Raw genomic sequence first — 26,832 nt, 5'->3', positions numbered from 1 at the left:
TTTTCTCTGGCGGTAATACAGGCGTGCGCGTCGGTAATATGCCTTTAATCTCCTCTGACAGTAATACTGGCTTGTATGTGGCTGTAATATGAGTCACTGTGTTGTGTACCTTTAATTTCCTCTCACAGTAATACTGGTTTGTATTTCCGTAAAACGCCTGTAACTTTCTCTGACAGTAATATCGCGCATCGCACCGTGCCCCGCGCATGCGCACTTCACCAGAAGACACACACACACGGACACCTGGACGCACACAGGGATTTTATTAAAGAGGATATATATATGTTGCATACTATGGATACATTTTGTGTGTGTTGTGAGAAAGGCGCTATATAGGCACCCGACCTGACACAGACTGGACACAGAGGCACACGTAAAATAAACAAAATGATTTATTTTTTCTTCACCTGTGGGCACACGTCTTCCCATGTCCCACAGACAGTACACAGTCCCAAGCACAAATCCCCAAATAAAACACACAATAATGCACTCAACCTCGTCCTCCTCCCAATTCTGGCTCCTGAGTGGTGGTTGCTGGCCCCTTTTATAGCCCACCCGGAAGTGCTCCAGGTGCTTGATCACCTGTTTCCGGTTGCACTTCCAGGTGGGACTGAAGACTCGTCCAGCCGGGCTCAGGGATCCATTCAGCGCCACTTGGCGGCCACCCCAGATCCCAACAGGGCTGTGGAGAACTCCATCTCCCATGGAGCCCTGTGCGAAGCTGAGGCACCACCGTCAGCCAGGGAGGCTGCCACCAAGCATCCCGGGGGAGGTATTGAGTAGCCCATGGTTTTTCCCCCGGAACATATGTCGAAGGCGAGTCCCGGCCTGTGCATGGGACCCGGCCATCCGCCACAGTGTGTTTTTGTTGATATTATATTAGATTGCATTGTCACTGTTCTTGTGAGACATGAAATTAATAATTTCAATGTAATATGTATAAATGACAAAAAAAAAAAAACAAACTTCACTTTCTTCTGGGTTAAAATTGCTATTCAAACTTAAAACTGAGCATCAGGAAATTATCATAATAATTAAGGTATCAGAAAATATATAAAAAGCTAATGTGATAACATTTTGACTATACTGCCCAACATTAATATCCATCCATCCATCCATCCATTTTCCAACCCGCTGAATCCGAACACAGGGTCACGGGGGTCTGCCGGAGCCAACCCAGCCAACACAGGGCACAAGGCAGGAAACAATCCTGGGCAGGGTGCCAACCCACCGCAGGACACACACAAACACACCCACACACCAAGCACACACTAGGGCCAATTTAGAATCGCCAATCCACCTAACCTGCATGTCTTTGGAATGTGGGAGGAAACCGGAGCACCCGGAGGAAACCCACGCAGACACGGGGAGAACATGCAAACTCCACGCAGGGAGGACCCAGGAATCGAACCCAGGTCCCCAGATCTCCCAACTGCGTGGCAGCAGCGCTACCCACTGCGCCACCGTGCCGCCCCAACATTAATATAAATACTGAAAAGATTTTGGTAATTTTACAAGACACTTAGGAAGTAATTATGTGTTTTATAGAAAGAGATTAATTTGCTTTCTTTTTGCTCTCTTCACTAAAATCGGTTTAAGTTACTTCATTATTGACGTACAGATAGAAATTAATATACAGTAAAGCAGAAGCATCTTTTTCATTTTTATTATTACTTACTCCCATCCCTTCTGTTTGTTAACTGTTATCATTTGAGTAAAATTACGGAAGCCCTCCCCTAGGGAAAAAAAGCATATTAAAAAAGAAAATAAACAAACCTAGCCAAACAGACTTGTCTGTACTAAAAAGACACAGCTTTCTGTAATCCTTAAACATGTTAATCACAAACTGGGGCATATTTTTGACTACGGAATAATAGTAAACATATGTAACTAATGGCAGGAGCCTTTAATTAAAGCCATGACTATTTTCTGATTATGTATTTGGTCCCTGTCTGCAGGTAAAAACTAAAGTGAACTACTGTACATTATACACTTGTTCCATCTAGTCACTCATAACTGTTGTACAGTGAGCCAGTCTATTTTGAAACCAACAAGCATAAATTGGGAACCAATCCTGGATGGTACACAAGTATACTATTGCTAAACTACAAGGTTGTTTCTCTGAAATCTATGTACTAAGCCACAGCTATCATCTGATATGAATGAGAAGAGAAAGAATCTGACAAAGAACATTTTACGCAACTTTTCCACTATAACACATAAACAAGTTGAGCTGGTTCCTCTTTTACTTCAAAACATTGCTTCCAAATGATTCTTGCCTTTGATGTAGTATCAAAACCTTGAGACTCACCTTTAATAAGTCCATGGTTATGTTAAGTCACCAATATGCATTGTAAAGACTAGACTGTAGCTGAAGCACTTTTGATCTGATCACTATTGTAAGCACTCACTTTGACTTTCAGTTTGGATCATTTTTGTTTTGTGCAATAACTTAGTTACAGTCTGTCTATACTGTATAAAGTACAAGAACTTAGTGCTGTTTTATTGCAGTGACAGTGTACAATATGACCTGCAAATTTTCATTAGAAAGCACATAGGCAAATATAAAATATGTTGGATGAATTAATATATTCAGAGAAAAAAAATCAGAGATAGAGCAAAAATAACAATTAGGACCACAATAATTTTTCTCATATTTTCTATACAGGTATTAACAAAAATACGCATAGCTTCTGCATATTATAATAAATGGACACATATCATCTCTTTTGGCATTCTTCCCTGTGATGGAATGTTTCCAGTAACCAGGCCACAACCTTAGTTCTGCCTCCTACTTTTGATTCTTAATGGCTGCAGATGTTAGTAGAAAATCAGGATTAGACTGCTTTGAACAGGAAATTGGAGCAGAAGACAAAAGCACAGCATAAAACATTACTACAACGATAGTGCTGTACCAACAGCCTATTGGCACAGTAACTTATGAAAATGGATTGTGGGCCATTTAGTCAGTTCTACACAAACATTGGGACTCCCTTAGTGAAACAGTATATACCAAGCCCAGTACTTTTTTATTTATTTTAATTAATGATACATATTCAGTCACAGTAAGTAAAATGGAATTTGCAGATGTTACCAAATTTAGGAACCAACCAATACGGAGAAGGCAGAAAATGCAATACAGAAAAACATGAAGAATGTTTAAAATTGAGCAGACATTTACAAATGAACATTGATCAATTGTAAATACAAGATGGTAGAAAATAACCCCTGTGTCACCATGTTGCCCTTCAAATAGGTCAGTTAGACAAAAACAGCAACAAGCAGAAGAATACCTTGGCACAAGTCCAGACCAAAAGAAGCTTCTTTTATATTGGTGAATGCTCTGCAACTACTTGTTAAGCTGTATTCTGGATGAAAGTCAAGTGACTAAGACATTTTATCATAATCACAAAGTATGTCTCAGGAAAAGTAAATCACGTCATTCATTTCAGTTTTTATGACACTCCTTTGTATTCAACATTCTGATGCCTCCCTTGTCACATTTAATTTTGTAACACACTCAATTCAGTTCAGTTTATTTTTTATAGCACTCTTCACAGTGTAGGCTCAGAGCACTGTAACAAGTTCACAGGTCAATGCAATTATAAATTACTAATTACATAATGAGAGCACAAAAGACACAGATTTGTTTAAACAGTCAGAAAAACAAAGTAGTTTGAATCTGTTTAACATTAACGGAAGAAAAAATATCTGTCCATAAATTAATTGTTGAACTATGACAACAGAGAGGCAAAGAACAACTCTAGTCAGCAGCATTCCTGAAGAATGCCTTCCAATCCTTGAACAACTCCAGCTATCACTTTTATTGGTTTAATACAGTTGTTTATCTGACAGTTTTATGATATTACTTATAAATAAAAAGCACAAGTACAGCGAATTCCATATTTCTAAAGCTAACACACTGTCTTGTGAGGCTTAGTGCCTTGCATAGTGTCACACAATGGTGTTAACTCTAACTGAAAACAGAGTGACATTCATTAAGTGTTGCTTACTACTATTTTTCCATTGGCCATAATGTACTTTCCCTACAGTGTCGTTTTCTGTGTGCTCTTTGATTCCTTTTGATTTTTATTATGGTTAAAAGCTTTATGTCATGTATATCAAGGGTATGACCATCTTGTATTCTTCCTTTCTCTGTGCGAAAGCAAACTTAGTTTACTGTGCTGGAAAATAAATGTGTACTGTATGTTGTTGCCTGACAGCAAGACTTTTCAAGTCACTGAAATTATTTTTTATGGACCCAGTAAGAACCCTACACCTGGCAGTCACTCACAAATCAAAATCCGCCAGTTGAGAATCATGAATCTTCTGTCCTGTTTTCTGTTGTGCATTTTTCACATCAAAAGTACAGCCTTCAGACACTGCACGACATGGTCTAGCCCAACAAAGCACTAAATCCAGTTCTAGGTCGATGGTCAGCCAAAGCCTTTCCTGACAGACTCAATAAAGAGAACAACTGGACTGGAACTCTTTTGTGTTTTATGATGCCCAACATAGTCCAAATAGAAATAAATATGGACTCCTCTAGTAATCTACCTCATCTATCAAACAATCCAATATGTGCCATGCCACACATTTACATGCACAGCAAAGTTGATCACATATTAAATTCCTTGATATTCTCTGGATTGGCCACTGCCTGTGTGGAGTTTGTTCATTAGCCATATGTCTGCACGAGTGTTCCTCCTTATCCCAAACAGCACGCTGGTTTGGGTGAAAAATAATGTATAACTGTCTCATATGAATGAGTGTTGGCTTGTGTGTGAGCATGCATTGTGATTTACTGACAACCTGTCCTGCATTCACTCCTGCCTTTGACCAACAGCTGCTGGTATAGGCTCCAGGCACAACTGCTTCAAACTTGTTTGAGTCAGTTTTGTAACAGTAGGATGAACTGACTTTCACATATTTAAAAAAAATGTATTGCTGGGTTAATTAATCAAAAAGCATACCTGGTGTTTTTGACTTTGAGGCATCCTGGACTGCTTCAGAACTAGTGAGGAATATCTGCATTAGAGATCGCTGCTTTGACAATTCTCCAAGGGTTTGTGATTTGCCTCACAGCATTAAATCTGTCCTTGATTTATCTTTTACTCCATTAGCTTTTTATTTTTATTTTCCAAATATTCCAGTTTTTCTCACATCTGAAAGATAATTAATTGGCCCAGTAGCAATGGACTTGGAGTGTGTGTAAGTCTGTTCTGTGATAGCTTGGTGTCCCGAGTCATGCAAAAAAATTGTTAATACTGTAATACAAAAAGATGAATAGGAAATGGAAGACTGACTAAAGGCATTACAAATAATGCCCATTGCTTTCAATATATGACGCACAAAGTAACCTGTGACTATTCCTCAAAAAGTCTCATCTCTAGTAACAGACGTTTTTTTCTTTCTTTTTCTGAGTAAGTTACATTATCTCGGTTAAAAAAACTGGAGAAATCAGTTCAATGTTCCGATTTTTCCTAACAAACAACTGTCCTAGCTTATCATGCACTTCCATGCAAAACTGCTGCTTTCATAAGGTTAATATTATGAAGCGTTTTGCGCTAGTTTGCCAAGGCCTTACAATTGTCTGTGGCAGTAGCATTTTTAGAATTTTGCGAAAACGCCACACTTCTTCCCGCCCAGCAGTGCGCAGTACAAAAATAGAAACAGAAAAGCTGCCGGCTTCCCCTTCATTTGCCGTCTCCTAGTCGATGCGCCTTCCCGTGAGCCTCAGGGCGTGCCGCGTGCTCGAGCGCGTGGGCAGGTGCTGCAGTTGTTCCGCTTACAGGGCTTGTCTGGCTGACAGAAAAGGGAACGGCAGGCTGACATGCCGTTACATGTCGCGGCTAAACCGGCTGCGGTGGCTGTACGGTGTAGGTGTAGGAAGACAAAGCCGCGCCACAGGTTGAACTTGCTTTAAATTTGGACGACTCGGGCGTACTTCGCCCAGATCCTCAAAAAACCAGGCACTGGAATTGCTTAATGTTAAAACTGCGAGGAAGAACACGGGAAATGACAAAAGAACACAGTTAAAGCATGAGGCTGGAGCGTAAGAAACGATTATGGGGCAATTGCGAGCAATAGTTCATTCGGCAATGATCAAACACATCCGACTTGCTTTATTTGTTCTTTGAGGTTAGAGAAAAGCCAAGCAAAATGACACCTTTTATTGGCTAACTAGAAAGATTACAATATGCAAGCTTTCGAGGCAACTCAGGCCCCTTATAAAGACCATAATGCTTTTTTTTTGGTTTGGGTGGAGTTCAAGGCTTGTGCATTTTTCTCTTCATGCCACATCCATAATTTCCTGCAGACAGGAGACAGCATGGTCTAACGGTTAGCTGATGGGAATTTGGATGCTGAATCTCAGTTTGCTAGCCGGATGTCGGGCGTTTATTTGTGTCTCGTCCCCCAAACTGAAATGATGCAAATCTAACCGTCTTAGTCCTTTGAAATATTAGATTTTACACTAACTATATGTCGTGAAAAATGATGATTTTTGTTTTGTTAAAAAAGTCATGTGCTAAAACAAAAAGCAGAAAGTTACAGAGAAAGGATCTCCAAGTAACAGTAATGTGGTATACCTTAGCTTTTTAAATATTTTTTTATTTTCTTACTGATATAGTTTTGTGACTTGTGCAGAGTTTTTAATCATTTGTACATCTTCCACACATAAATCATTGACCTCAGGTGGATAATGTAGCTCTTACACTGTATTCATTTTTGTCTAATTTTTAAATCTACATTTATGTTTCTAATATCAGATAATTCATACAGTGTTACAAGCGCCATGATAAAGTGTTTGCCTCAGTCTCACATTTTCTTCATTATTAGATATTTCCTGCAGTACGTGATGCTGTCTTCATTCAAAACGTAACATTTGATAAAAGTGAACATATAACAAATAATTCATACAGTGTTACAAGCGCCATGAAAAAGTGTTTGCCTCAGTCTCATATTTTCTTCATTATTAGATATATCCTGCAGTACGTGATGCTGTCTTCATTCAAAACGTAACATTTGATAAAAGTGAACATATAACAGCAAATGTTGATGCCTATTTGTTTAGTAAAAGAAGTTGTGTACTAGACATATGTGCAAGGACAAACTATGCAGTGAAGGTCTCATAGACAATTGTTGATGTCTTAATGTCGAACAGAGAAAACTGAGCAGGGATCTAATCCAGGTCTTCAAAGTTTTCAAAGGCATTGATTAAGTAGATCAAGCAGAATTCTTTTAGCTTAAAGGTGAATCACATACTCCAGGACACCAGTGGAAATTAAGGGGAAGGGCATTTAGAACTAAAGCCTTTCTTTACGCAAAGAGTTATGGGAATCTGGAACAAATTGCTGAGCCATGCAGTTGAAAGCAGAAACCCTGACAACCTTTAAGAAGTGTTTGAATGAGATATTGGGACAGTTTAGCTATTAGCTAAACAAAACTAGCTTGGTGGACTAATGGTCTCTTCTTGTTTGTCAAATTTCTTTTTGTCAGAATTGTTTGTTTTGCATGTTTTGAGACAATTCAAGAGGGAAACACTGAAATCTATGATGTAATAAGCAGAACATGTCATACTATGCTATGTAGAGGAAAAATCTGTATTTCATTTCAGTTTAGTGAAGGGTTCCTTTAATTAAGATAGTGTACATAAAACAGTATTGGCAGAATTATAGGAGTAGTTAATTAAACACAATACATAACATATAAGCTTATATTTGATTGTTATTAGTATTCTGTAAGAGTATTGTAAAAAAAAAGACAGCTACAATGATGCAGAGTAAACAATGGACTGAGTGACTGTATAGTTAAGAAGAATCATCTATATATATAAAATCCCTATGTGCATCCAGGTGTCCGTGTGTGGGTGTCTTCTGATGAAGTGCGCATGTGCGGGGCACGGTGCGACTCGCGATATTACTGTCAGAGAAAGTTAGAGGCGTTTTACGGAAATACAAACCAGTATTACTGCGAGAGGAAATTAAAGGTACACAATACAGTGACGCATATTACAGCCACATACAAGCCAGTGTTACTGTCAGAGGAGATTAAAGGCATATTACCGCCGTGCACGCCTGTATTACCGCCAGAGAAAATTAAAGGTATATTACGGACGTACAAGCCAGCGGACGTACAAAATGGTATCCTTCAATAAGGGCGCGCACATGCATCCTTCAATAAGGGTGCGCACAAAAAGGCGAGCCTCAAAAGGGTGACCTCAATTGGGCGTAGTGAATAAAGGCGCGCATAAATAAAGATCTGCACCTTTGTTGCTCTTCACATATTCCAGAGCCATTTGAACTAAATTATCTACGAACGCCTTTATTCGCCGCGCTCAATTGAGGTCGCACTTTTGAAGCTCACCTTTTTGTGCGCGCCCTTATTGAATAGAGCCGTACAAAACAGTATTACTATCACAGAAAATTAGACACACAATACACGGCGGCAGCCCACGAAGAACGGTCAGCTCAGCAAGTAAACATCAACAAAAGAAAGGCTGAAAGAAAGAAAAATACGACCAACAAAAAGAATGACGTCAAAGTCCCTTGCCATTTAATATAGACTGTTCCTACTAATGTTTATGCACTACTGTTCTAGCGCCCGTTATTGTAACGGGTTAAATGACTAGTGTAGACATAAAGTCTTTGCTGATGACTGATTCGGGACAAGCTTTAGAATGAGGCAGTCATAAGCACAACGTTTAATAGTCCTCAGTACTATGACCAAGTCAATGGTTAACACTAAAAATTACATTAAAACATTTTAGGATTCTAGGCTTATATTGTTGGAGGAAAAGAAAATGGAGAAGGAGCTTGAAAAGCACTGCATCTTTGGAAGGTGGAACAATACACACAGGTAACACCTACAATTTTGTTGAAGGATGATGCCTAAAAAACAACATGCAGAAATAATCTTCAGATTTAGTGAATCCACAAATTACACCTCTGTTACAATAATCTTTTGTGAAAACCACATCTGAAAATAGATACATGCTCATGTCATGCAATATGGTTATGGTCAGGCTAAGCACTTGATAAAACATAAAAAATGGTGAGGTGGATGTGTTCCGGATGATCAAAACCAACACTGTTTTGTGGAGAGGCCACACAAGCTTTCAAGAACCTTTTCTCTTTCAAGAGTTTGAATAACATCAGAAGTAAAAATAAATGCAAGCCTGGAGTCCAGCTGAGGCAGTCAAGAGGTGTGTTAGCTAGTAAGTAGGGTGGTAGCTGTATAACTGGGGAGCATTATGACATAGCTTTACGATCATTACTTAACAGATTTTAAACATTTTTTATGGCATTAGTTGATGGTAATGAATTAAAGAAAATATTGAATTACAATGGCATATATGTCAAATTACTGTTTACTTTCCAATTGCTGAAACTGAAGAAACAGATTGCTGTAAATATGAACGAAAATACAAATGCAATTTTTAAGCAAACTCTAAAGCTGCAATCAGATCCAACCAGGAATAAATTCCATATGCAAATCAAATCAAATACATCTATTTTATTACGTTCTTGCCAATTTTGTGGTCACAGGAAGACAGTGCCTATTCTGGCAGGACTTGAAAGGCAGAAACCAACCCTGAATATGGCTCCATTCCATTGCATGGCACACCCAACGTTCTCAAATGAAGTCAATTTATCCTAATCAAGTAATATAAAACAAAGGTGAGATGTAAAAATACACAATTGGGTACACATTTATTAAACATGTAGCTTTCTGTCAACTTCTGTATGTATGTTTCAAACTTTTGATAATGCCTCCCATTAGTATTTTTTGGCCTAGAGATGTGTTAATTTCTTGTATTAGATTTATAAATAACATTGGTTTCAAGAGGCTATATTTGTATGATATACATTCATAATCTTTCCATACAATGGATGAAAACTGCAGGCAGAAATAATTTTCTGATTTAGTGAGTTCAAAAACCACACCTCTGTTACTGTAAATCCTTTGTGAAAACCACATCAGAAGTAGATAAATTGCACTAACATTATTAATTGCACTAATTGCAACATCTCAGTAGTAAAGTTAGCCTGTAAGCTCTGGAAGTACTAACCCTACCAGAATGGTCATCAGTATTGTATGTCAACATATATAACCAGAAACTAAACACCTATGATGGCATATGCCATGTCATTGATTCATATCACTTATGAATGGCCTGAATTAAAATATATATATATTGCATCATAGAAGACAAAAGGAGGCCAGCTCTTCACCATGCACACTGAAAATGTCCCTGTGTATTTTTCTGTTTCTGGGATCTGACAGTTTGAATCGGTTACCCTACAGACAATACTTCAATTCAGGAGTTTATCATTTCCCAGCAGACAATATGTACCAGCTGAGATGATAGAAAGCATTCCCTCTAGTTTATTCTACAGAAAAAATCCAGCTGTTTGTTTCATATACTAATCTGTAAATGTAGTCATCCACAGAAAGTGAATATATACATAATATAATATAACATCTGAACAGAATGACTTGCATAAAGTTAATACCTTGGCTCCAGCTACACTTAACTAGTAACTTTGAAGTTAGACATTCAGACCACCTTAACAGTGTGAACATTTAAACAAGGTGAATAAGTGAAATAAACATTAAAACAATAAAAGAACTTCACTTTTAAAGCAAATGTCACAAGTAGGATGTTTGAGAACATCAAAATGCAGGTTTTAACTGTTAAAGTATTCCCTTAACATTATCACCTTAATTTAAATATGCAGAGGATGGTGTACAAAGTAAGTATCACGGTGCTATCTGAGTTTTTGTTTTGTTGGATCTTCTTTTCCTGTTGATTTTGTTCATTTATACTTAAACTAACCATGCTTTCTGTCTAAGACAGGTTGAAATCTAAGTAATCAATGTAGACCTCAGCATTAACATTTGCAGGGCACTATCTATTGGAATATATTTTATAATGCATGTAGTAATAAAGGGTGGCACAGTGGCGCAGTGGGTAGCGCTGCTGCCTCGCAGTTAGGAGACCTGGGTTTGCTTCCCGGGTCCACCCTGTGTGGAGTTTGCATGTTCTCCCCGTGTCTGCGTGGGTTTCCTCCGGGTACTCCAGTTTCCTCCCACAGTCCAAAGACATGCAAGTTAGGTGCATTGGCGATTCTAAATTGTCCATAGTGTGTGTGTGTGTGTGTGTGCGCCCTGCGGTGGGCTGGTGCCCGGGGTTTGTTTCCTGCCTTGTGCCCTGTGTTTGCTGGGATTGGCTCCAGCAAACCCCCGTGACCCTGTAGTTAGGATATAGCGGGTTGGATAATGGAAGGATGGATGTAGTAATAAAATGCATTGCATTTGTCATTCCAACAGATGGTGCAGCATTACTAAAAATGTGTGTAATGTTCGGTCTGTTATGTGTGTTATTTGGTTGAATTTCTAAAAGCACCATCTGTAGGAATGACAAATGCAATACATTTTATTACTACAAATATTTCTTATGTGCCTCTGTTGGAATGACAGACACAGTAAATGGACAGACACAAAGATATACAGACACTTATCCTTTTACTAAGGTGGATATTTAGTAGGATTACCTCTAGATTGGAGTAGCTTTGAATTGTAAACTTGGGTGACAAAGCTTGTTGACTCAGCTTGTTGACTCTGTGTAAGTCTAACCATCAGTCCAATCTCACTTAGAGAAAAAGAATGAAGGTAGTACTGAATGCACATTGGAAGGGTGTTTTCTCCTCAGAGAAAATCAAGTCACACCCTGCTTAGAAAGAGCATCTTAAATCCTGTGCAGGACAGCTTTTAAGGAGGACCCACCCATCAAACACTACCATGATGCACTAGGAGTAGAAGATGCAGATGCTGGAGACAAAGACAGATAAAGGGAGAAATGTCACAGGCATTCAATACAGGACATTTTTTTATGTTATATAGCTCTTTTCTGTAGTAAAAAGATTGCAAGTACAGAGCTGTAACACAGCAATATGTACGGTATTATTTGTTATCAGAGCACATGCTTGTTTTGTGGCTTACTCAGGGTTAGTAGTGGGGACTGAACCAACAATCTTCTTGCATTAAAATCCAGTGCCTTAACAACTAGGCCACAGTGCCTCTGTTAGGCAAGCATTTATTATATCATGTGACCAAAACCTGTAAATAAATGTGGAACTTGGTAGTTCCCCAAGACCTTGTCTTGTGTGGTCACCCCTGCACTTTTAAAGGCAAATGTTGGCTATAAAATTTGTGATACATTTTTGATCTGCCAAAATTTTATGTTTCATTGCTTTTTACTCATTTTGTTAAATTATGCTTTAATATCAAGAACATACTTTGTATTTTTACAATTTACCCATTTTTATAATTTTAATTTGTCTGCATTTCTGTCCCTTTGTTACTGTGTTAAGATGTTTTACCAGTTTTGCACACATGCTTCCAGCTGACTTTCATTACATCTCTGTAAGTATGTTTTAAAGCTTTGTCAGGTTTAACAGGTGGATTTGTTTGCAAAACAGTGTAATGGGACATTTCAGTATTCAGCAACTTTGATTTTCTTATATTTACAGATGAATATTTAAACTCTGAACCTAAATTAGACAAAGAGGAAGTATCTGTTCAGGAAATCTTGGTTTCTTTGACTGTTGGTAGATAGAAATTAAAAACATTTTCCTCTTCCCATCCACCACATCAAGCACCTGCTTGTGGCAGCATCAGTACTACTACTACTACTACTACTGGTAGCAGTAGCAGTAGCAGTAGTAGTAGTAGTAGTAGTAGTAGTAGTAGTAGTAGTAGTAGTAGTATTGTGTCACATATGGAGTACAGTAAAATTTATTTTAGGGATCATTAGGTGCTGAAACCTGTCCAGGGAATGCAATCCATCGCATATCATATTCACACACACCTATACTGCATATAAAACGTATTCATCTCTTTGAATGTTTTCATATTTCATTGTTCTACAACAATGAATCAGAGAGGATTTAATTTGATGTTTTTGACACTGATCAGCTATTGAAAATTCTTGAATATCTAAGTGAAAACAGATCTCTGCAAAGTAGTCTAAATTATATATTGTATTAAACACAAAATAAATGACATACCGTAAGTATTCACCTCTTTAATATGGCACACCTAAGTCATTGCTGGTGCAGCCAGTTGCTTTTAAATGTCACAGAATTATTTAAACAGCAATCACCTGTCCATAGTTGAGAGGTTTCAGTTGATTGTAGCATAAATGTACCTGTATCTGGAAGGTCTAAATCATGGTGAGTGAGTATCATGGCCTAACTTTCACAATGAAGATATACATAAGACACTAAACATCTACCTAAAAAGTAGATTGAAAAGCAGAAGTCAGGGGAGGAATACAAGAAAATATCCTAATCACTGACTGTCCCTTGGAGTCTAGTTAAAATAAATGTTTAAGGAATGGAAAGAGTATGGTACAGATGTAAATCAATCTGGAGCAGGATGGCCACAAAAACTGAGTGATCATGTTAGAAGAAGCATAGAGAGGGAATCCACCAAGAAATGTATGATAAATCTGAAGGAGTTACATGCTACAGTGGCTTATACTGGAGAGACTGTTCAGACAACAACTGTTGCTTGGGTGCTTCAGCAGTTAAAGATGCCTGTGAAAGTGGCAAAGAGGAAGCAACTGTTAAAAAAATGCACATGAGATCTTGGCTAGAGACTGCCAGAAGGCACATAGGAGATTCTGAAGTCAGCTGAATGAAGGTCATATGGTCTGAGGATGTGACTTTGCAGGAGGCCCTCAAAGGCTTGTGAGAGTAAAGTGAATGCAGCAAAATACAGAGAAATCCTGGAGGAAAATCTGCACCTTGGGAGAAGATTTGTTATCCAGTAAGAGAATGACCCTGAGCATAAAGTCAAAGCTTAGCAGGAATGGCTTAAAAACAGCAATGTTAATGTCCTGGAGTGGCTGAGTCAGTGTTCAGATCTCTATCCAATTGAGAAATTGTTGCTGGACATGAAAAGAGCTGTTCACTGACAATTCACCAGCAACCTGAAAGAGCTTGAGCAGCTCTGCAAAGGTGTTTTCCACATTACAGTGTCCAGATGTGCGAAGCTGATACAGACCTGTGCATACAGACTCACAGCTGTCATGGCTGTCAAAAGATGCAGCTACCAAATACTGACTTGAATGGGATGAATAGTTATGTTTTCAATTGTTTTGTGTTTGCAGTTAATTTAGACCACTTTGTGGATATCTGTTATCATTTGACATTAAAGAGTCTATTTCAGCTGATCAGTTAAAACAAAAGTGAAATCCACTGTGGTCCAATGCTGTATAACAATATAAATCTGTAAACTCATTATAAGCCCTGTATATATGCACATAACTTGTTAAGGACAACAATTAACCTAACATTCATCTCTTCCCAACAAAACTCAAATGGCAACTGGGAGAACATGTCAATACATAAAAACTTTCACAAACATGACAATTTAAATCAAGTGTTATGTTTTCGGAGTTTAAATATGCCACTGAAAATAGCTACATAGATATTTTGAAATGTATTAAAAGCATAAGAGTAGGTACAATACCCGGGAAACAACAGTGTCTCGTTGAAAGGTAATTTAAATAAAACAGAGAAGATCAAAAAAAAATTAACTGAATTAGGTTTTTGGTGCAAAAGCTTGTAGTTTTTCTCGGGGTGCTGTTGTGTATAGAAGGTAATAAAGAATACAGATGCCACTAACATACAATTATTTGATTTGAAAATGCAGAGACATCATTTATCCTGGAAGCCTTTTGTAAAAACAAGAAGCTTGAATTTTCTTGACATTTAGGAAAATGGGGAGCTTTAATATGCCCTTTTAGCTAGCAAATACACTTTGCAATATAAAATGTAATTAGAGGACTCACAGCAAGAGCTAATCTCCTTTTGCTTTTGTAGATGATTTTCTTTTTTTTGTTTTTCTTCATCTTGTTCTGCCATCTTGAAAGTGCAACTCCGTCAAAAATCCATTATTAGCACACCCTGTCCCCAAATCTGGTAAGAAGCTCCACTCTGGAATGATAGGGGATGTTGATGCTAACTTTATGTTCTCTTCCTTCTCTGCATCCAAGGAAAAGTGCCTAAGAGGGACAACTGACTCCATCCACTGCCCGAGAAACCCCACCTAACCTGTTCCCCAGACTATATACTGTATTTAGCATACTCTTGGAAGGTGCCATTAGATGTCAAACTGAGTATTCCAGGCGACAGTGCTCCTACTGCGAACTGCTGCCGGAGAAATTGACAAGTTAAGGCTTTTTTGTTTGAGCCACGTGTGGCTGTCCTTTCACTTATTATTAAACAGGGCCACCAAGGTAGTACCCCAATCTTTTTTGGCTTCTCAGAGTCATCTGCCTGCCTGGTCATTTCTTGCACCAATTATTGCAACTACATCTTTAGAGCCCTGGTGTTCCCTGATTTGCTATATGGTTGACCTGAAATGAAGACTGGACTCCTTTGGTACTGTGTCTCTTCGGAGAATCCTTGGGTACCACTGGTTTGACTTTGTGTCAAACAAGCAGTTGCTCACAGAGTCCCAAATGAGGCACATTACCTGCATTGCAAGGGAGCGTCAGTTACAGCACTATGGCCATGTGGGGTGATTCCTGGAAGGTGATCCAGCTTACAGGAACCTCATTGATGAGTACCCAAGCGGATGGACCAGGCCAAGATGACGCCAATGTAACATTTAGCTGTGGCAGATAGATGGTCATTTCTGGAGGATTGGACTGGACTGTATGTCTTCCTGGGGGGTTGTCAACTGTGATCCCAACCTGACCTGACCTGACATTTTAAATGTTTTTTGGAATTTTATTTTCTTATGTCTGTCAAAAGGAACTCTACCAATACAAAAATGATTTAAATATATGCCACTTGCGTATGTGGATTTCACTTTCATCAAACAACAAATCTTTTTAGTCTCGCATATACACCTCTTCATTAAGAAGAAACACTACTTTTCCCTGATGGCAACATGAATTAGATGATCTACAAGTCTCTGACTTAAAGTTTAAATCCAAACAATATATTCAATCTCTTTTCGCTGTTCCATTATTTCTCTGAGTAATAATTTCCTATTGTTTGCGCTAATGCAACCTTTACTATCATTTTTTGAGACTTTCGAATTGTAGTACTTTTGTTATCTCTAACCTGCTCTGCATGTGTTTCGTGCCAATGTTTTTGAATTCTTTACAACGTTTTAGTTTGTCATCTACACTTTGTCTTTTATTTCTGGCCCTGGGAGTGGTTAAATCTCTTGGCACAAAGCCTCATCTCGCGGGACATGAAAGTGTCTCTCTGAAAAAGTCACGTCTTGTCCCAGGATTTTTTTACATAATAAAGAGATTTTTAGTAATTAGTAATTTTTGTGGGGCAGCACGATGGTGCTTTGGAATAAGGAGACCAAAGTTTGTGTCCGAGGTGCTCCCAGCATGGAGTTTGCATGTTCTCCTTGTGTCTATATGCAGGCTAGGTAAATCAGCATTGCTAAATTGGCCATTGTGTGCCCATGGGGAATACTGTATATGTTTGTGTGTGTTTACCTTGTGATGGAATGGCATCCTGTCCAAATATTGTTCCTGCCTTTTGCCCAATGATTGCTGGCATAAGTTCCAGCAGCCCTGTGTTACTACATTGAATAAGTTGGTTAAGAAAATCAATGAATAGAGCCTTATGCATTCTCAAAGTGTATAACTCGTTCTCACACCTGTTTGCAAATGTCTACTTCTACTTATTACCTTTTGTTAAAAAATATAAATAAATAAACAGAAGAACTTTTGCTTGTTTGCAACCATTACAATCCAGATCTGTTTTAAGCAGGGGTGCCCAAGTAACAACTGCCTTCCTTTACTTTGCCCTAGTTCAAACCAGAAATTCAAGTATCAGCAAATATTGCTGCCTCCTCAGAGTAGCACCCTTAAAGAAAATCTAATGAACAAAGGAAAGGTGTGTCACTTCTGAGTTAAGGGTACCAGTATTGGTATCAGCAAAACATGAACACTGAGCAGAGTTCTCCACGAATTGCTTCCTGTTTTGCATTTTATTATTGTGTCGTAATTGTGTTGTGAGCCTTTTATTTTGCATGCCCTTAGTGTCTCCTGCCTACCAAACTAAGCATTTAACATTCCATTATGAGTTTTCCCCAAAGGCACTCTCCTTATTACAGTAAAATGCACCAATGTATGTTAAGCATATGCTGATGCATTTAAAGTTGTATTTATGTATTTACAGTGAAGGGGGTGGGGGTTTGTTCATGTTTCACAACCACTGTTGATTTTATATAGTGCCTTTCCAGATGTATACAACAAACAATGCATTTTGAAGGGATTTGAGCAGGCTATAGTAAAAAAAAAATGGATGCCTTTTTCCTTGTTTAATCCTAATAATGGATAAAATGACAATGCAAACAGACTAGAATAGTGTTTACAGCAGGGACCCACCCATTACCATTATTGTATGAGTAAAAAAGAAAAAAAAGGCGGGGGTGGGGGTGAACTACACCCAGTAAGGGAAGAGAAGCTTGACATGCATACCGGTATTGTCAGGGTAGGGTGGGATTATATTAAGAAATAAATATATAAAAATGCATATAAACACATAATGATTCCTCCATTAGATTTATGATGCATGCTATGTAAAGGCTCTTTGGACAAATATATGAATAGCTGACAAGTATATTACAGTATGCTGTAAGGTTTATTGTGTGGGCGTGAATAGTAATAGTTTTCTTTAACCAATCCCCCCCAAACCCCCCCCCCCCCCTCCCAACCACACACACGGCACATGCTAATTCTTCCAATTTCCAGCAGTGAGTCTGCATCTGCCAGCTATGAGATTAAATGTAACAAGCTCTTGTATCACTCTTAACACGTTGCCTGTGATTACTCAATTGGAGCACCATGAATCACAGTCTTTTATACATACTTTCAGCTTAGCCATGGGAATGAACAGTAGAGGCTGGCTTGTGAAGCAGAAGAGTGCATTATCCTGTGACGCCTGACCTTATCCACTTCCTTTATTTGCTAAGGGTCAGCCATCATCCTGATTTTTCTCAGGCTACAGCAGAAGCTGGTTAATACACATTATTCTAGATAAGAGCCACCCACGTCTGCGACCTGATAAATCAAGGACTCTTTATTTACTTAAGGAAAAGACAACAGTGGACAGTTTTCACCTACAGACGACCAATGTAGTGGTAATTCAGAATGAATAAGGAGCAGCTTGAATTCCTCTGGAGTACTGCTTTGAATGTTAACTTCCTTCCTCATTTACAGAGTGTCACAGTCATTCATTGTTGTGAGCAAAACTTTTTTTTACAAATTTTTCTTCAAAGGGCAACCTGTATATAGTTTAAGTACATATGTACAAAGTACTGGGTTTAATATCACAGTCTAAACCTTTAACAATACGTTTCCAGGAGTAAGTTGCAACCATACAGAAATGTTATAAACCTAAACAAGCTTAATCTGGGTTTGGTTCCCCAGCATGGGCAATTAATCCTTCCCTGTGACATAATGTAAGAATCAAGTATAGGACACATGTATATCAAAACCTTGCTTATTCTGATTAAATGTGCCTGCGTTGTATAATTAGGAGTGCTGATCAGCCTAAATCTCTCATCTTTTGTATAAAGTATGAAGTAGCAGCACATCAAGACAACCAGGACACATACAGAAGGTGCAAACTCCACAAAGAGACACCAGGATTTTAGCCTAGGACTCGGGACTAAAAGTCACTCTTCTCTCCAACAGGACATGCTGTACTTAAAACACATACAAATGCTCAGATATTTAGATCCAAAGAAGAGCAGGTTACAGACCATCTAGTCTTTGTGACTGCCTGTAAAGTGTTGGTTACATGCCGAATCCTTTTCAAGTCTTCATCTTCATTTCTGTCACTCTTTTTTTTGTATTTTCCTAATTCATCAATGTTTCTAAAACAAGGGTGCAAGATATTTCTTGCCTTTTACATTTTTTTTGCAGATGACAATAAAAAAAATCTCCATAGCAGTGGAAAAACAGATTGAGATCTATGGATCCCAGAAAAGACCTAGCCTATATAAACTGGACTCTTAGGGCACCAGTTAAGATATCCAACACATGCTTAGCTGATCAGTCTAAAACAATGATAAACAGAAGCATCTCAAGTGCCAAATATTAAAAAACACTCAACATCAGTGCATATATGGCAAATACAGTTATACAAATTAAACTCGTAAGAAATGACACAAAGGCAAAAGTGATTTTAACATTGTTTATTAAAACAGAATACTAAATCTTACAAACTTGTGAATGTGGAAAAAGAGCAACATAAATATATTGCATTAATATAATACAAATAACTTACGCACATTAAATGAACAGTCAGAACAACAACTCTTAATAAAATACATTTGCGAATTTGGCTTTTAGCCTTTCCCTTTGAAAAAATACTAAATGTCTACAAAAACAAAAATTTCACAAACTTTTCTCCAAACAGTTCTTCTTAAGTCAGGGACCATAACGTGCAACTTCTGCATGAGCCCTGTTTCAAACCTAGTGTAAATCCCTTTCTTGTAAAATGCTGATTGCATCCACATGATTCAGTTTCCTGCATCCATCTCATTGCAAAGCTCTCTTCACAGCCTTTCCTGCTCTTTCACCCCCCACCCCCTTCAGTCGCTTACATTGGTGTCCCGACTGCTGACTCACTAGCATCTGGACAGCAATGAATGGCAAGAGTTGGACATAGTAAGAATTATGCCTTCTTCACTGAAGATCTTTTTTCATGTTTTACATCAATGCTGTGTTTTTAATTTATTTTTATTTTTTTCCTCTGGAGCAAAACCCACTAAAACAGTACACAACTCCAGTGCAATTCATAACAAGTTAAACACAGTCTTGTCTGCTTCATCTTTCAGGAAGGTTAATAGCTGGCACCCACTGATCCTGGCTGCGGCTTTCTCTGCAGAAGTAGTTCACTTTTCTCAGAGCTGTCGGATCATTGCCCGATGTGGAGGGATATGGGTTCTGCAGGAGTTAAAGAAATTCCAATTTAATTACTGAATGGTTCACACTAGACAAAGCAATATAACTAGGAATATGTTTATCACACTTGTACTATAAAAAAACCTCTCTGATAGGACTCTTAGAGTAGCAATGCAAAGAATAATTTAATTCCCTTGAATGCTTAATTTGGGACCTAACCCCTTAAATGAGAGTGGTTTGACTTTCCAAGTGTGTGTGGCTTATGCTCAAAGGACTCCTGCCCTTTAGCTGTTCTTGGAACAAACAAATGCATGTCTAGCCCACAGCAAGGCAGGAAGTACAAAGAAATCTGCCAGTGGAGCCACAGGATCCCATGCTGGATAAAGACCAAAGAAGCACTGCTTCAATTATTCCGGCTATAGGCAGCCAAAAAAACCTCACAAACCCCATGCTTCAGTCCACATCAGAGGCCACCACAGCAGGTCTGAAAAGACTTAAAAGAGAGCAGATTAGCTCTTTGAATATGTTAACAACGAGGAGCTTCAAAAGGCTACAGGTATATTTCCCTGCACTAAATAAATATGGATGTATTTTACACAGCAATTTTTATTAATTTCTCATTGTTTTCAATAATGTTGTTCTGATGAAAATAAGCAAATATGTATAGATATGCCAACTTATAGATGGCTCCTACAGCAGCATACAGACCAATGTATCAAGTCCAAAGTACAATGATGATCCAAGAATATAAAGTCGAAAAGTGTGCCAAGGTTTATTTTTAAATTTAAGGCTTTATAGTAGCAGTAGTGATGTTTTTAGTGATGTTTTTTTAGTTGCAAACAGGCTTCCTAAAATTCCATGCATTGTCAGAACATACTTTATTCAAGCTTCAGGTTTTGCAACCTATCCAGTCGCACATCACACTAAACCCACAGAAGGCCAATTAAAAGCGACCAACTAATGAAACAGGCAGGTCTTTAGGATGTCTTAAGAAATTCCCCACCAGGACACCTATGAAGTGGCAGCATTAACCACCATGTATGTCACTGTCACATACTACAATTCTGTAAATAATTGTACTTAAAACTAGCTTTATACAATATATCACAATTTACACTGCCACACAGCTTACAAAATAGCTTCCTGGACTGACCTTAACCTACCCACACACCATTCCAGACTTTGTGTAAAACTAAATTAACATTAGATTCTTGTGGCCCCAACTGAAGATGAGGCTAATTTGTTCTTTTATCCGTACTTGAGATTACTTTAGCCACCAAGCTAACTAGCTCACCTCTACAAAGTAACCAAGTAACAAATGATGATACAGTATATAGTTTATAAACCGTTTATATCCAAAGAAAATGAATATACAATATATAACACACAATTTAGTGGTTAGAATAAGGACAGGGAAGAACATGACAAATTAATATTTTATTTTTGATGCTATACAAATATGAATATTTACATTTTGTTGAATGGTGCATCACATAAAGTAAAACCTAAATCTTTCACTCAAGTATTACCAAGTATTGCTGCCTCCTCAGAGAAGCAGTGGCGCGTGCTATTGCATATACCTTTAGGATCCCTCAGTTTGCATCCTGGCCTAGTCATCACCTTTTTCTTTTGTATTTCCTCCATAATCAAGTTTTGCTATTGCATCATATAAATGAGAGCGCTCAGTTAGACGGTGCCAGTGACCTCATGTGATCCGGCAGAATAAATACGGTTAATCGTACCGTGATGTACTTCCACGGGAGCTATGCTGAATAAGCAGGACAAGAAAACTGTCTATGCAATTTACCATTGTGCAGAGTATTTTTTATATCTTCATCTAATGACCTCCTAACTTCATCATTTGATTAAACAAGCTGAACAAAGAATACATAAACACCTCATACCGTACAACAGTTGCAATCTAGTGCATTTTTTTTTAGACTAAGCACAATAAGAAACAAAATTAAAATATGGGGATACTATTTAAAATGTAAAGAAACAAAAAAGCAATTTTCTTTTAAATTTAAGAATAATATTTTAACAATTTGCCCTATGCAAATTAACCGACACTGCGGGGTGTGAATTCCTCTTATTCAACATTGGTATCTCCTTATGCAAATCACGTTTAAATGGTTTCAGGCAGAGTCGAGTCACCAGCTAAGAACGCCTACATTTCATCTGATTGGCTGCCAAGGTGGTGCTTGAAGAAGGAGACGCCAAGGTTTGCACGCAAGCCAGCCGGCCAGCTGACTGACCCACAGGAACCAACACCTACCGTGACTAAAACGCAGTGCATATCCATGGGTTCCCCTCCCTGCTTCCCTCCTCCAAGGATCTCGGCCAGACGTCTCATATTTTTCACTCGCAGGATGTTGATGTCATTCTCGCAACAGAAAGCTCTTATCAAAGTAAAGTGGATTTGCAAAGCCACGTCCCGATCGTCACCTTCGTCAGTGGCTAGAAGACACAGCACCACATTGTCTGGATCACTGCAAAAACGAAACAGACAAACGGACTTTTATTGAATAGCAGCTTTAGTGAATTGTAATGTTCAAGATTAAAATATCTTGTGCTAGTGCAATCGCTTGGGCTAAAGATAATCAATTACAAGGTTCACGAGTGCAATACCCCCTTCACAGTTATGCATTTGAATACTTACGCATTGAGAGATTTGGCCGCTTCATATACACCAACGGTTATGCACCCTTGAGGTAATGCAGTGCTCAGAACTTCTTCCAAAGCTTTTCCGACTGCATCCATCCTGGGGGGAACATGCAAGCTATTAGAGCGACACCGACTCTGAGCTGCAAGCATCACTTTTATTTTATAGGTGAACCCAAGTCCGACAAACACGAGTCTATATGTAACACTAATTCGGAAACCAAAACTATGACGCAACAGAAGAAATACACCGTTGAGTACCACCCTGTTCGAAACAGTGATGTTTAAAAAATAATTAATCGTCGTGCGATTCCCGAGAAGTATACTAGTATACCAGCAGAGCCGGTACAAGCTTCTGAACAAGCGACCAAACGCTAACTTGATGCACAAGAGTCTCATTCAATCGTTAAAAAAAGTCCATGTTCAGTCTACCTGTCTAAGGTCTGGACACCACTTAATTCCTCAAAAGTCATGTTGCATATAAAATCCAAACAACAGTTTTCTTTAGATCCAGGAAACACAATTGATGTAAATTTCCGTTTCCAAATTTGTAATTCCGATTCTTGATGTGCATGTACCTCGCTCGCATGTCATCCCAACTGTGTCGGTTACTTGCAGGTTTCCAACAGAAAAGTTTGCAACAGACCACCCCCTAATTACCAATGATTTGCATATGCCAGCGGATTGGTTTATGCTAATTAGATAGCCGCACACGACAGAGGTAGGATTGACTCGAGCAGTTTGTTACCGGTACAGTCATCAGCTGTCCACATCAGGGTGGAGGCCGATCATCTGGCGAACTTTGCTTACTTAACTTCACTTTCTGAAAATCAATTTTTAATACAGAGTAAAACTTTAATTTGCAGGAAAGTGCGTCACAATGTATAACGCAGTTAAGAAATGCTTTAACTTAATATAAGAGGCATTACGAATTAACTCTTGATAAAAATATATATACACTTTATATGCAGCTGTGTTTTTTTACAGCTGTATGACACATATGCTGCAATATAACTTTTACAAGTGCATCTCAAGTTAATAATAATAATTCATTCAATTTAATGATTAATGCAATAAATTACGTATATATTTACAGCTGCTCTACCCAAGCGTTACGAGGGCGACATCTTACGGCGAAAATGTCTTTTTTGTTTAATTTTTTAGGTAAAGAAAACCTGATTAAAAGTAAAAAATAGAAATACCTTAATGGTCACTTTAATCCTTTCTTGTTGAGCTACTCGTGCATGAACAGCACGCCTCCCGAAGAAAGCAGCGGGAGCCAAATAATTTTATTTCTCGACTTGGGTCGAGTGAGGTCTGTTAAAACACACTGAGGTGATTTCTTGACTACAGAGTCTTTTTGGTGGGTAGCTGCTTAGCCCAGCCAGGAGGTAAAAAATAAAAGCCTTCCCAGGCTGAGTTGACCTACATTACTCCATGCCATGAATTGAGTCTCCTTTCAAGTGTCTACATGCAACGTGCTTTTATTTTGAATCGGTCTGGTAAAGTCCTACTTTGACACTTTTCATCTACATGTCATGGCAACAGGCGTTTTCTCGTCTTTGATTGGCTGAGTCCTGACCCAATGACGTAAGGCGCGCGCCTAGTACCTGGCCTTGGCGCCAAAGACGCCCTAAAAAAAAGGATGCTTATTGAAAAGCACCAATAGCAGGAGCATGTCCCTTCCTCACGTACTGCATATGAGACCGAAACCTTTTTCCTTCTGTTTCATCCCACTTCAGCCATGAGTCTACAACATTGCATCCGTTTCACAATCCGCGCTGTCCAAACTTCTCTGTAATATTTCAGCTAATTCTACATTATATGTAATTAATTCTAGTTCATGATTACCTGCAAACTTTTTTTGTCCCTGTCATTTACATATATTAAAAAGAGCAGTGGTCCCAGCACTAATCCATGAATGGGTATCACTTTTAATTTAATCTAATTCGGAAAAGGTTCCTCTCATTCTACCCGTGTTTCTGGCATTTAAACCAATGATGTACCCAACTACACACAGCAACCTGAATGCCAACTCCCTTTAGTTTGATTACAAACCTCTTATGTAAGCCAAGCTTATAAAAGCTTAAAAAAGATTAAATGGATTAAATGATTAAATCTTTATTCTTGTAAAATAATAAAAATTCAAGTTAATGCAAGTACCTACTGTATATCTAAACCTATTCTGCATTATTTGCTTTTGAACTAAAAAAAAAAAAACACATCTAAATAAAAAAATATGGTAGTGATAGAAATTCTCTGTTGCTGCTGCAATACATCACTCTTTTAAACCAGATCACAAGACAGTGGGATCAGTAGATTATCAATGTTTTGTTTATTTTTCAAGACAATCAGACTTTTTAGTTTTGCTATGCATAGATTCAATGTCATCAGTCCTGTTTACTTGTATCTTTGTTGTGCCCAACCAAACACAGCAACGTGAATGCCAACTCCCTTAAGTTTGATTACAGACCTCTCAAGTGGGACCTTATCAAATGTTTTTTGAAAATCATGGTAAATAATGCAATAAGTACCCCTCAAATACTTTTTTTTGGAATTCCAGCACATGAGACATGATCTCCACCATGCTATTTGTTAATACACCTTTTCTTGACATGTGATGATCAGGCATTTTTTTTTATGATAGATAGATAGATAGATAGATAGATAGATAGATAGATAGATAGATAGATAGATAGATAGATAGATAGATAGATAGATAGATACTTTATTAATCCCAAGGGGAAATTCACATACTCCAGCAGTAGCATACTGGTAAAAAAACAATATTAAATTAAAGAGTGATAAAAATGCAGGTAAAACAGACAATAACTTTGTATAATATTAACGTTTACCCCCCCCCCCCCCCCCCCCCGGGTAGAGTTGAAGAGTCACATAGTGTGGGGGAGGAACGATCTCCTCAGTCTGTCAGTGGAGCAGGACATTGACAGCAGTCTGTCGCTGAAGCTGCTCCTCTGTCTGGAGATGACACTGTTTAGTGGATGGTATAATAATCCCTTCCATTAATGCACCCATGATGCATGTTAGGCATACTGGCCCATAGTTACTTGGATCAGCCCATTCACCCTTTTTGTAGAGCCAAATAAAAGATATTATAACTCTAATGGTATCTGATTTGTGAAAACATGGGTCTGAACATCCTTTACATTTGCATCTCCTGGGAGGAGACCAATTAATGAATATATAATATGCATTTTATAATTGCAGGATGCTCTGCCATTGTGTCTACTGTCAAAGAAATATCAGATTTATTTATCTGCAAGTTGTTTAATTTGAATGTAATGTTAATTTACCTAATAAACTGTAGTTCTACACTAAGGTTGATTTCAGCATTTCATTTAGTGTTGCTGATATTTAATCTATTAATTCTAGACAGTTAAAGGGTGTAATGGAGTTGCAAGAGTGAACCTGTTTCACTGAATAGTGCTAATTAAAACCCAGAGCGTTTACATTTTTTCAGATTATACATCCATTTATTTCCTTTGCTGTACTGTGCCATTTGTTTCCTGTCTGAGCACAACAAAGTTTTAGGTTTGTGTGAAGGAAAGAGTAGGCTGGCAGGAGGGCAGGCAGGCGTTTCACCTCATTAAAGTTTTTGGAGTGTGTCTACTGAAACCCAACAAGGAAAGTAGGACATATTGGATTGAGGTAACAATCTCACTGATAGCAGCTGTTCTTAATTCTAAACTGAAACGGATGCAATGTTGTAGACTCATGGCTGAAGTGGGATGAATTGAAGAGATGGCATGATCAAAGTGTTTACATTATTTAAGGAATTAGTACACTGCATCCTAGCAGTTACTTTAAAATATATTCTTCAACAATATGTAGTGCAGTATAATTGGATTATAGGGTCCTTAAGATCTCAACTTTGTTATTTTGGAAAATTTAGGTGAATAGATTCAATGAGCTTGTTGGACTGAATGGTTTGTCCTCATCAAAACTGTTCTAATGTTCTGAAATATTAATAGACCAGTTTTAAAGGTCACATTCTTCTGTCTATTTTGCTTACAAAGCATATATGGAAGTGTTATATAATTTCAACAATTTTTTAATTATCTGACACTGTTGGGAAAATTATATATTCATATAAAATTCTGAATTTTTTTTTTTGGTAAATGGTGACATTCAGGACTAGTGTAAAAGTTTCCCATGAAATAGACTAAGTCAGAATACAGGTGGTCAGTAAC

At 38.1% G+C, this 26,832-nt stretch overlaps 1 protein-coding gene across 3 annotated transcripts; it reads right to left on the bottom strand.

Moving 5' to 3' along the window:
- Positions 1-19,233: 19,233 nt before the first annotated feature.
- Positions 19,234-24,046, bottom strand: gadd45ab (growth arrest and DNA-damage-inducible, alpha, b). Of its 3 annotated transcripts, none has more exons than XM_051932779.1 (4): positions 23,824-24,046; positions 22,620-22,721; positions 22,236-22,449; positions 19,234-20,002 (listed from the first exon to the last, which is right to left on the bottom strand). In XM_051932779.1, exons 2-4 carry the CDS (start codon positions 22,718-22,720, stop codon positions 19,883-19,885), a joined length of 435 nt encoding a protein of 144 aa, XP_051788739.1. In that variant the 5' UTR covers position 22,721; positions 23,824-24,046; the 3' UTR covers positions 19,234-19,882. The 3 variants fall into 3 exon arrangements, with proteins under 3 accessions (XP_051788739.1, XP_028667343.1, XP_028667342.1); XM_028811510.2 differs by lacking the exon at positions 23,824-24,046 and adding an exon at positions 23,054-23,237; XM_028811509.2 differs by lacking the exon at positions 23,824-24,046 and having other exon boundaries at positions 22,620-23,205.
- Positions 24,047-26,832: the final 2,786 nt, after the last annotated feature.

This window comes from Erpetoichthys calabaricus, chromosome 10, assembly GCF_900747795.2.
Source record: "Erpetoichthys calabaricus chromosome 10, fErpCal1.3, whole genome shotgun sequence".
Taxonomy (NCBI): domain Eukaryota; kingdom Metazoa; phylum Chordata; class Cladistia; order Polypteriformes; family Polypteridae; genus Erpetoichthys; species Erpetoichthys calabaricus.
The sequence above is the reverse complement of the archived record's forward strand: the minus strand, read 5'-3'. Positions and strand labels throughout refer to the sequence as shown.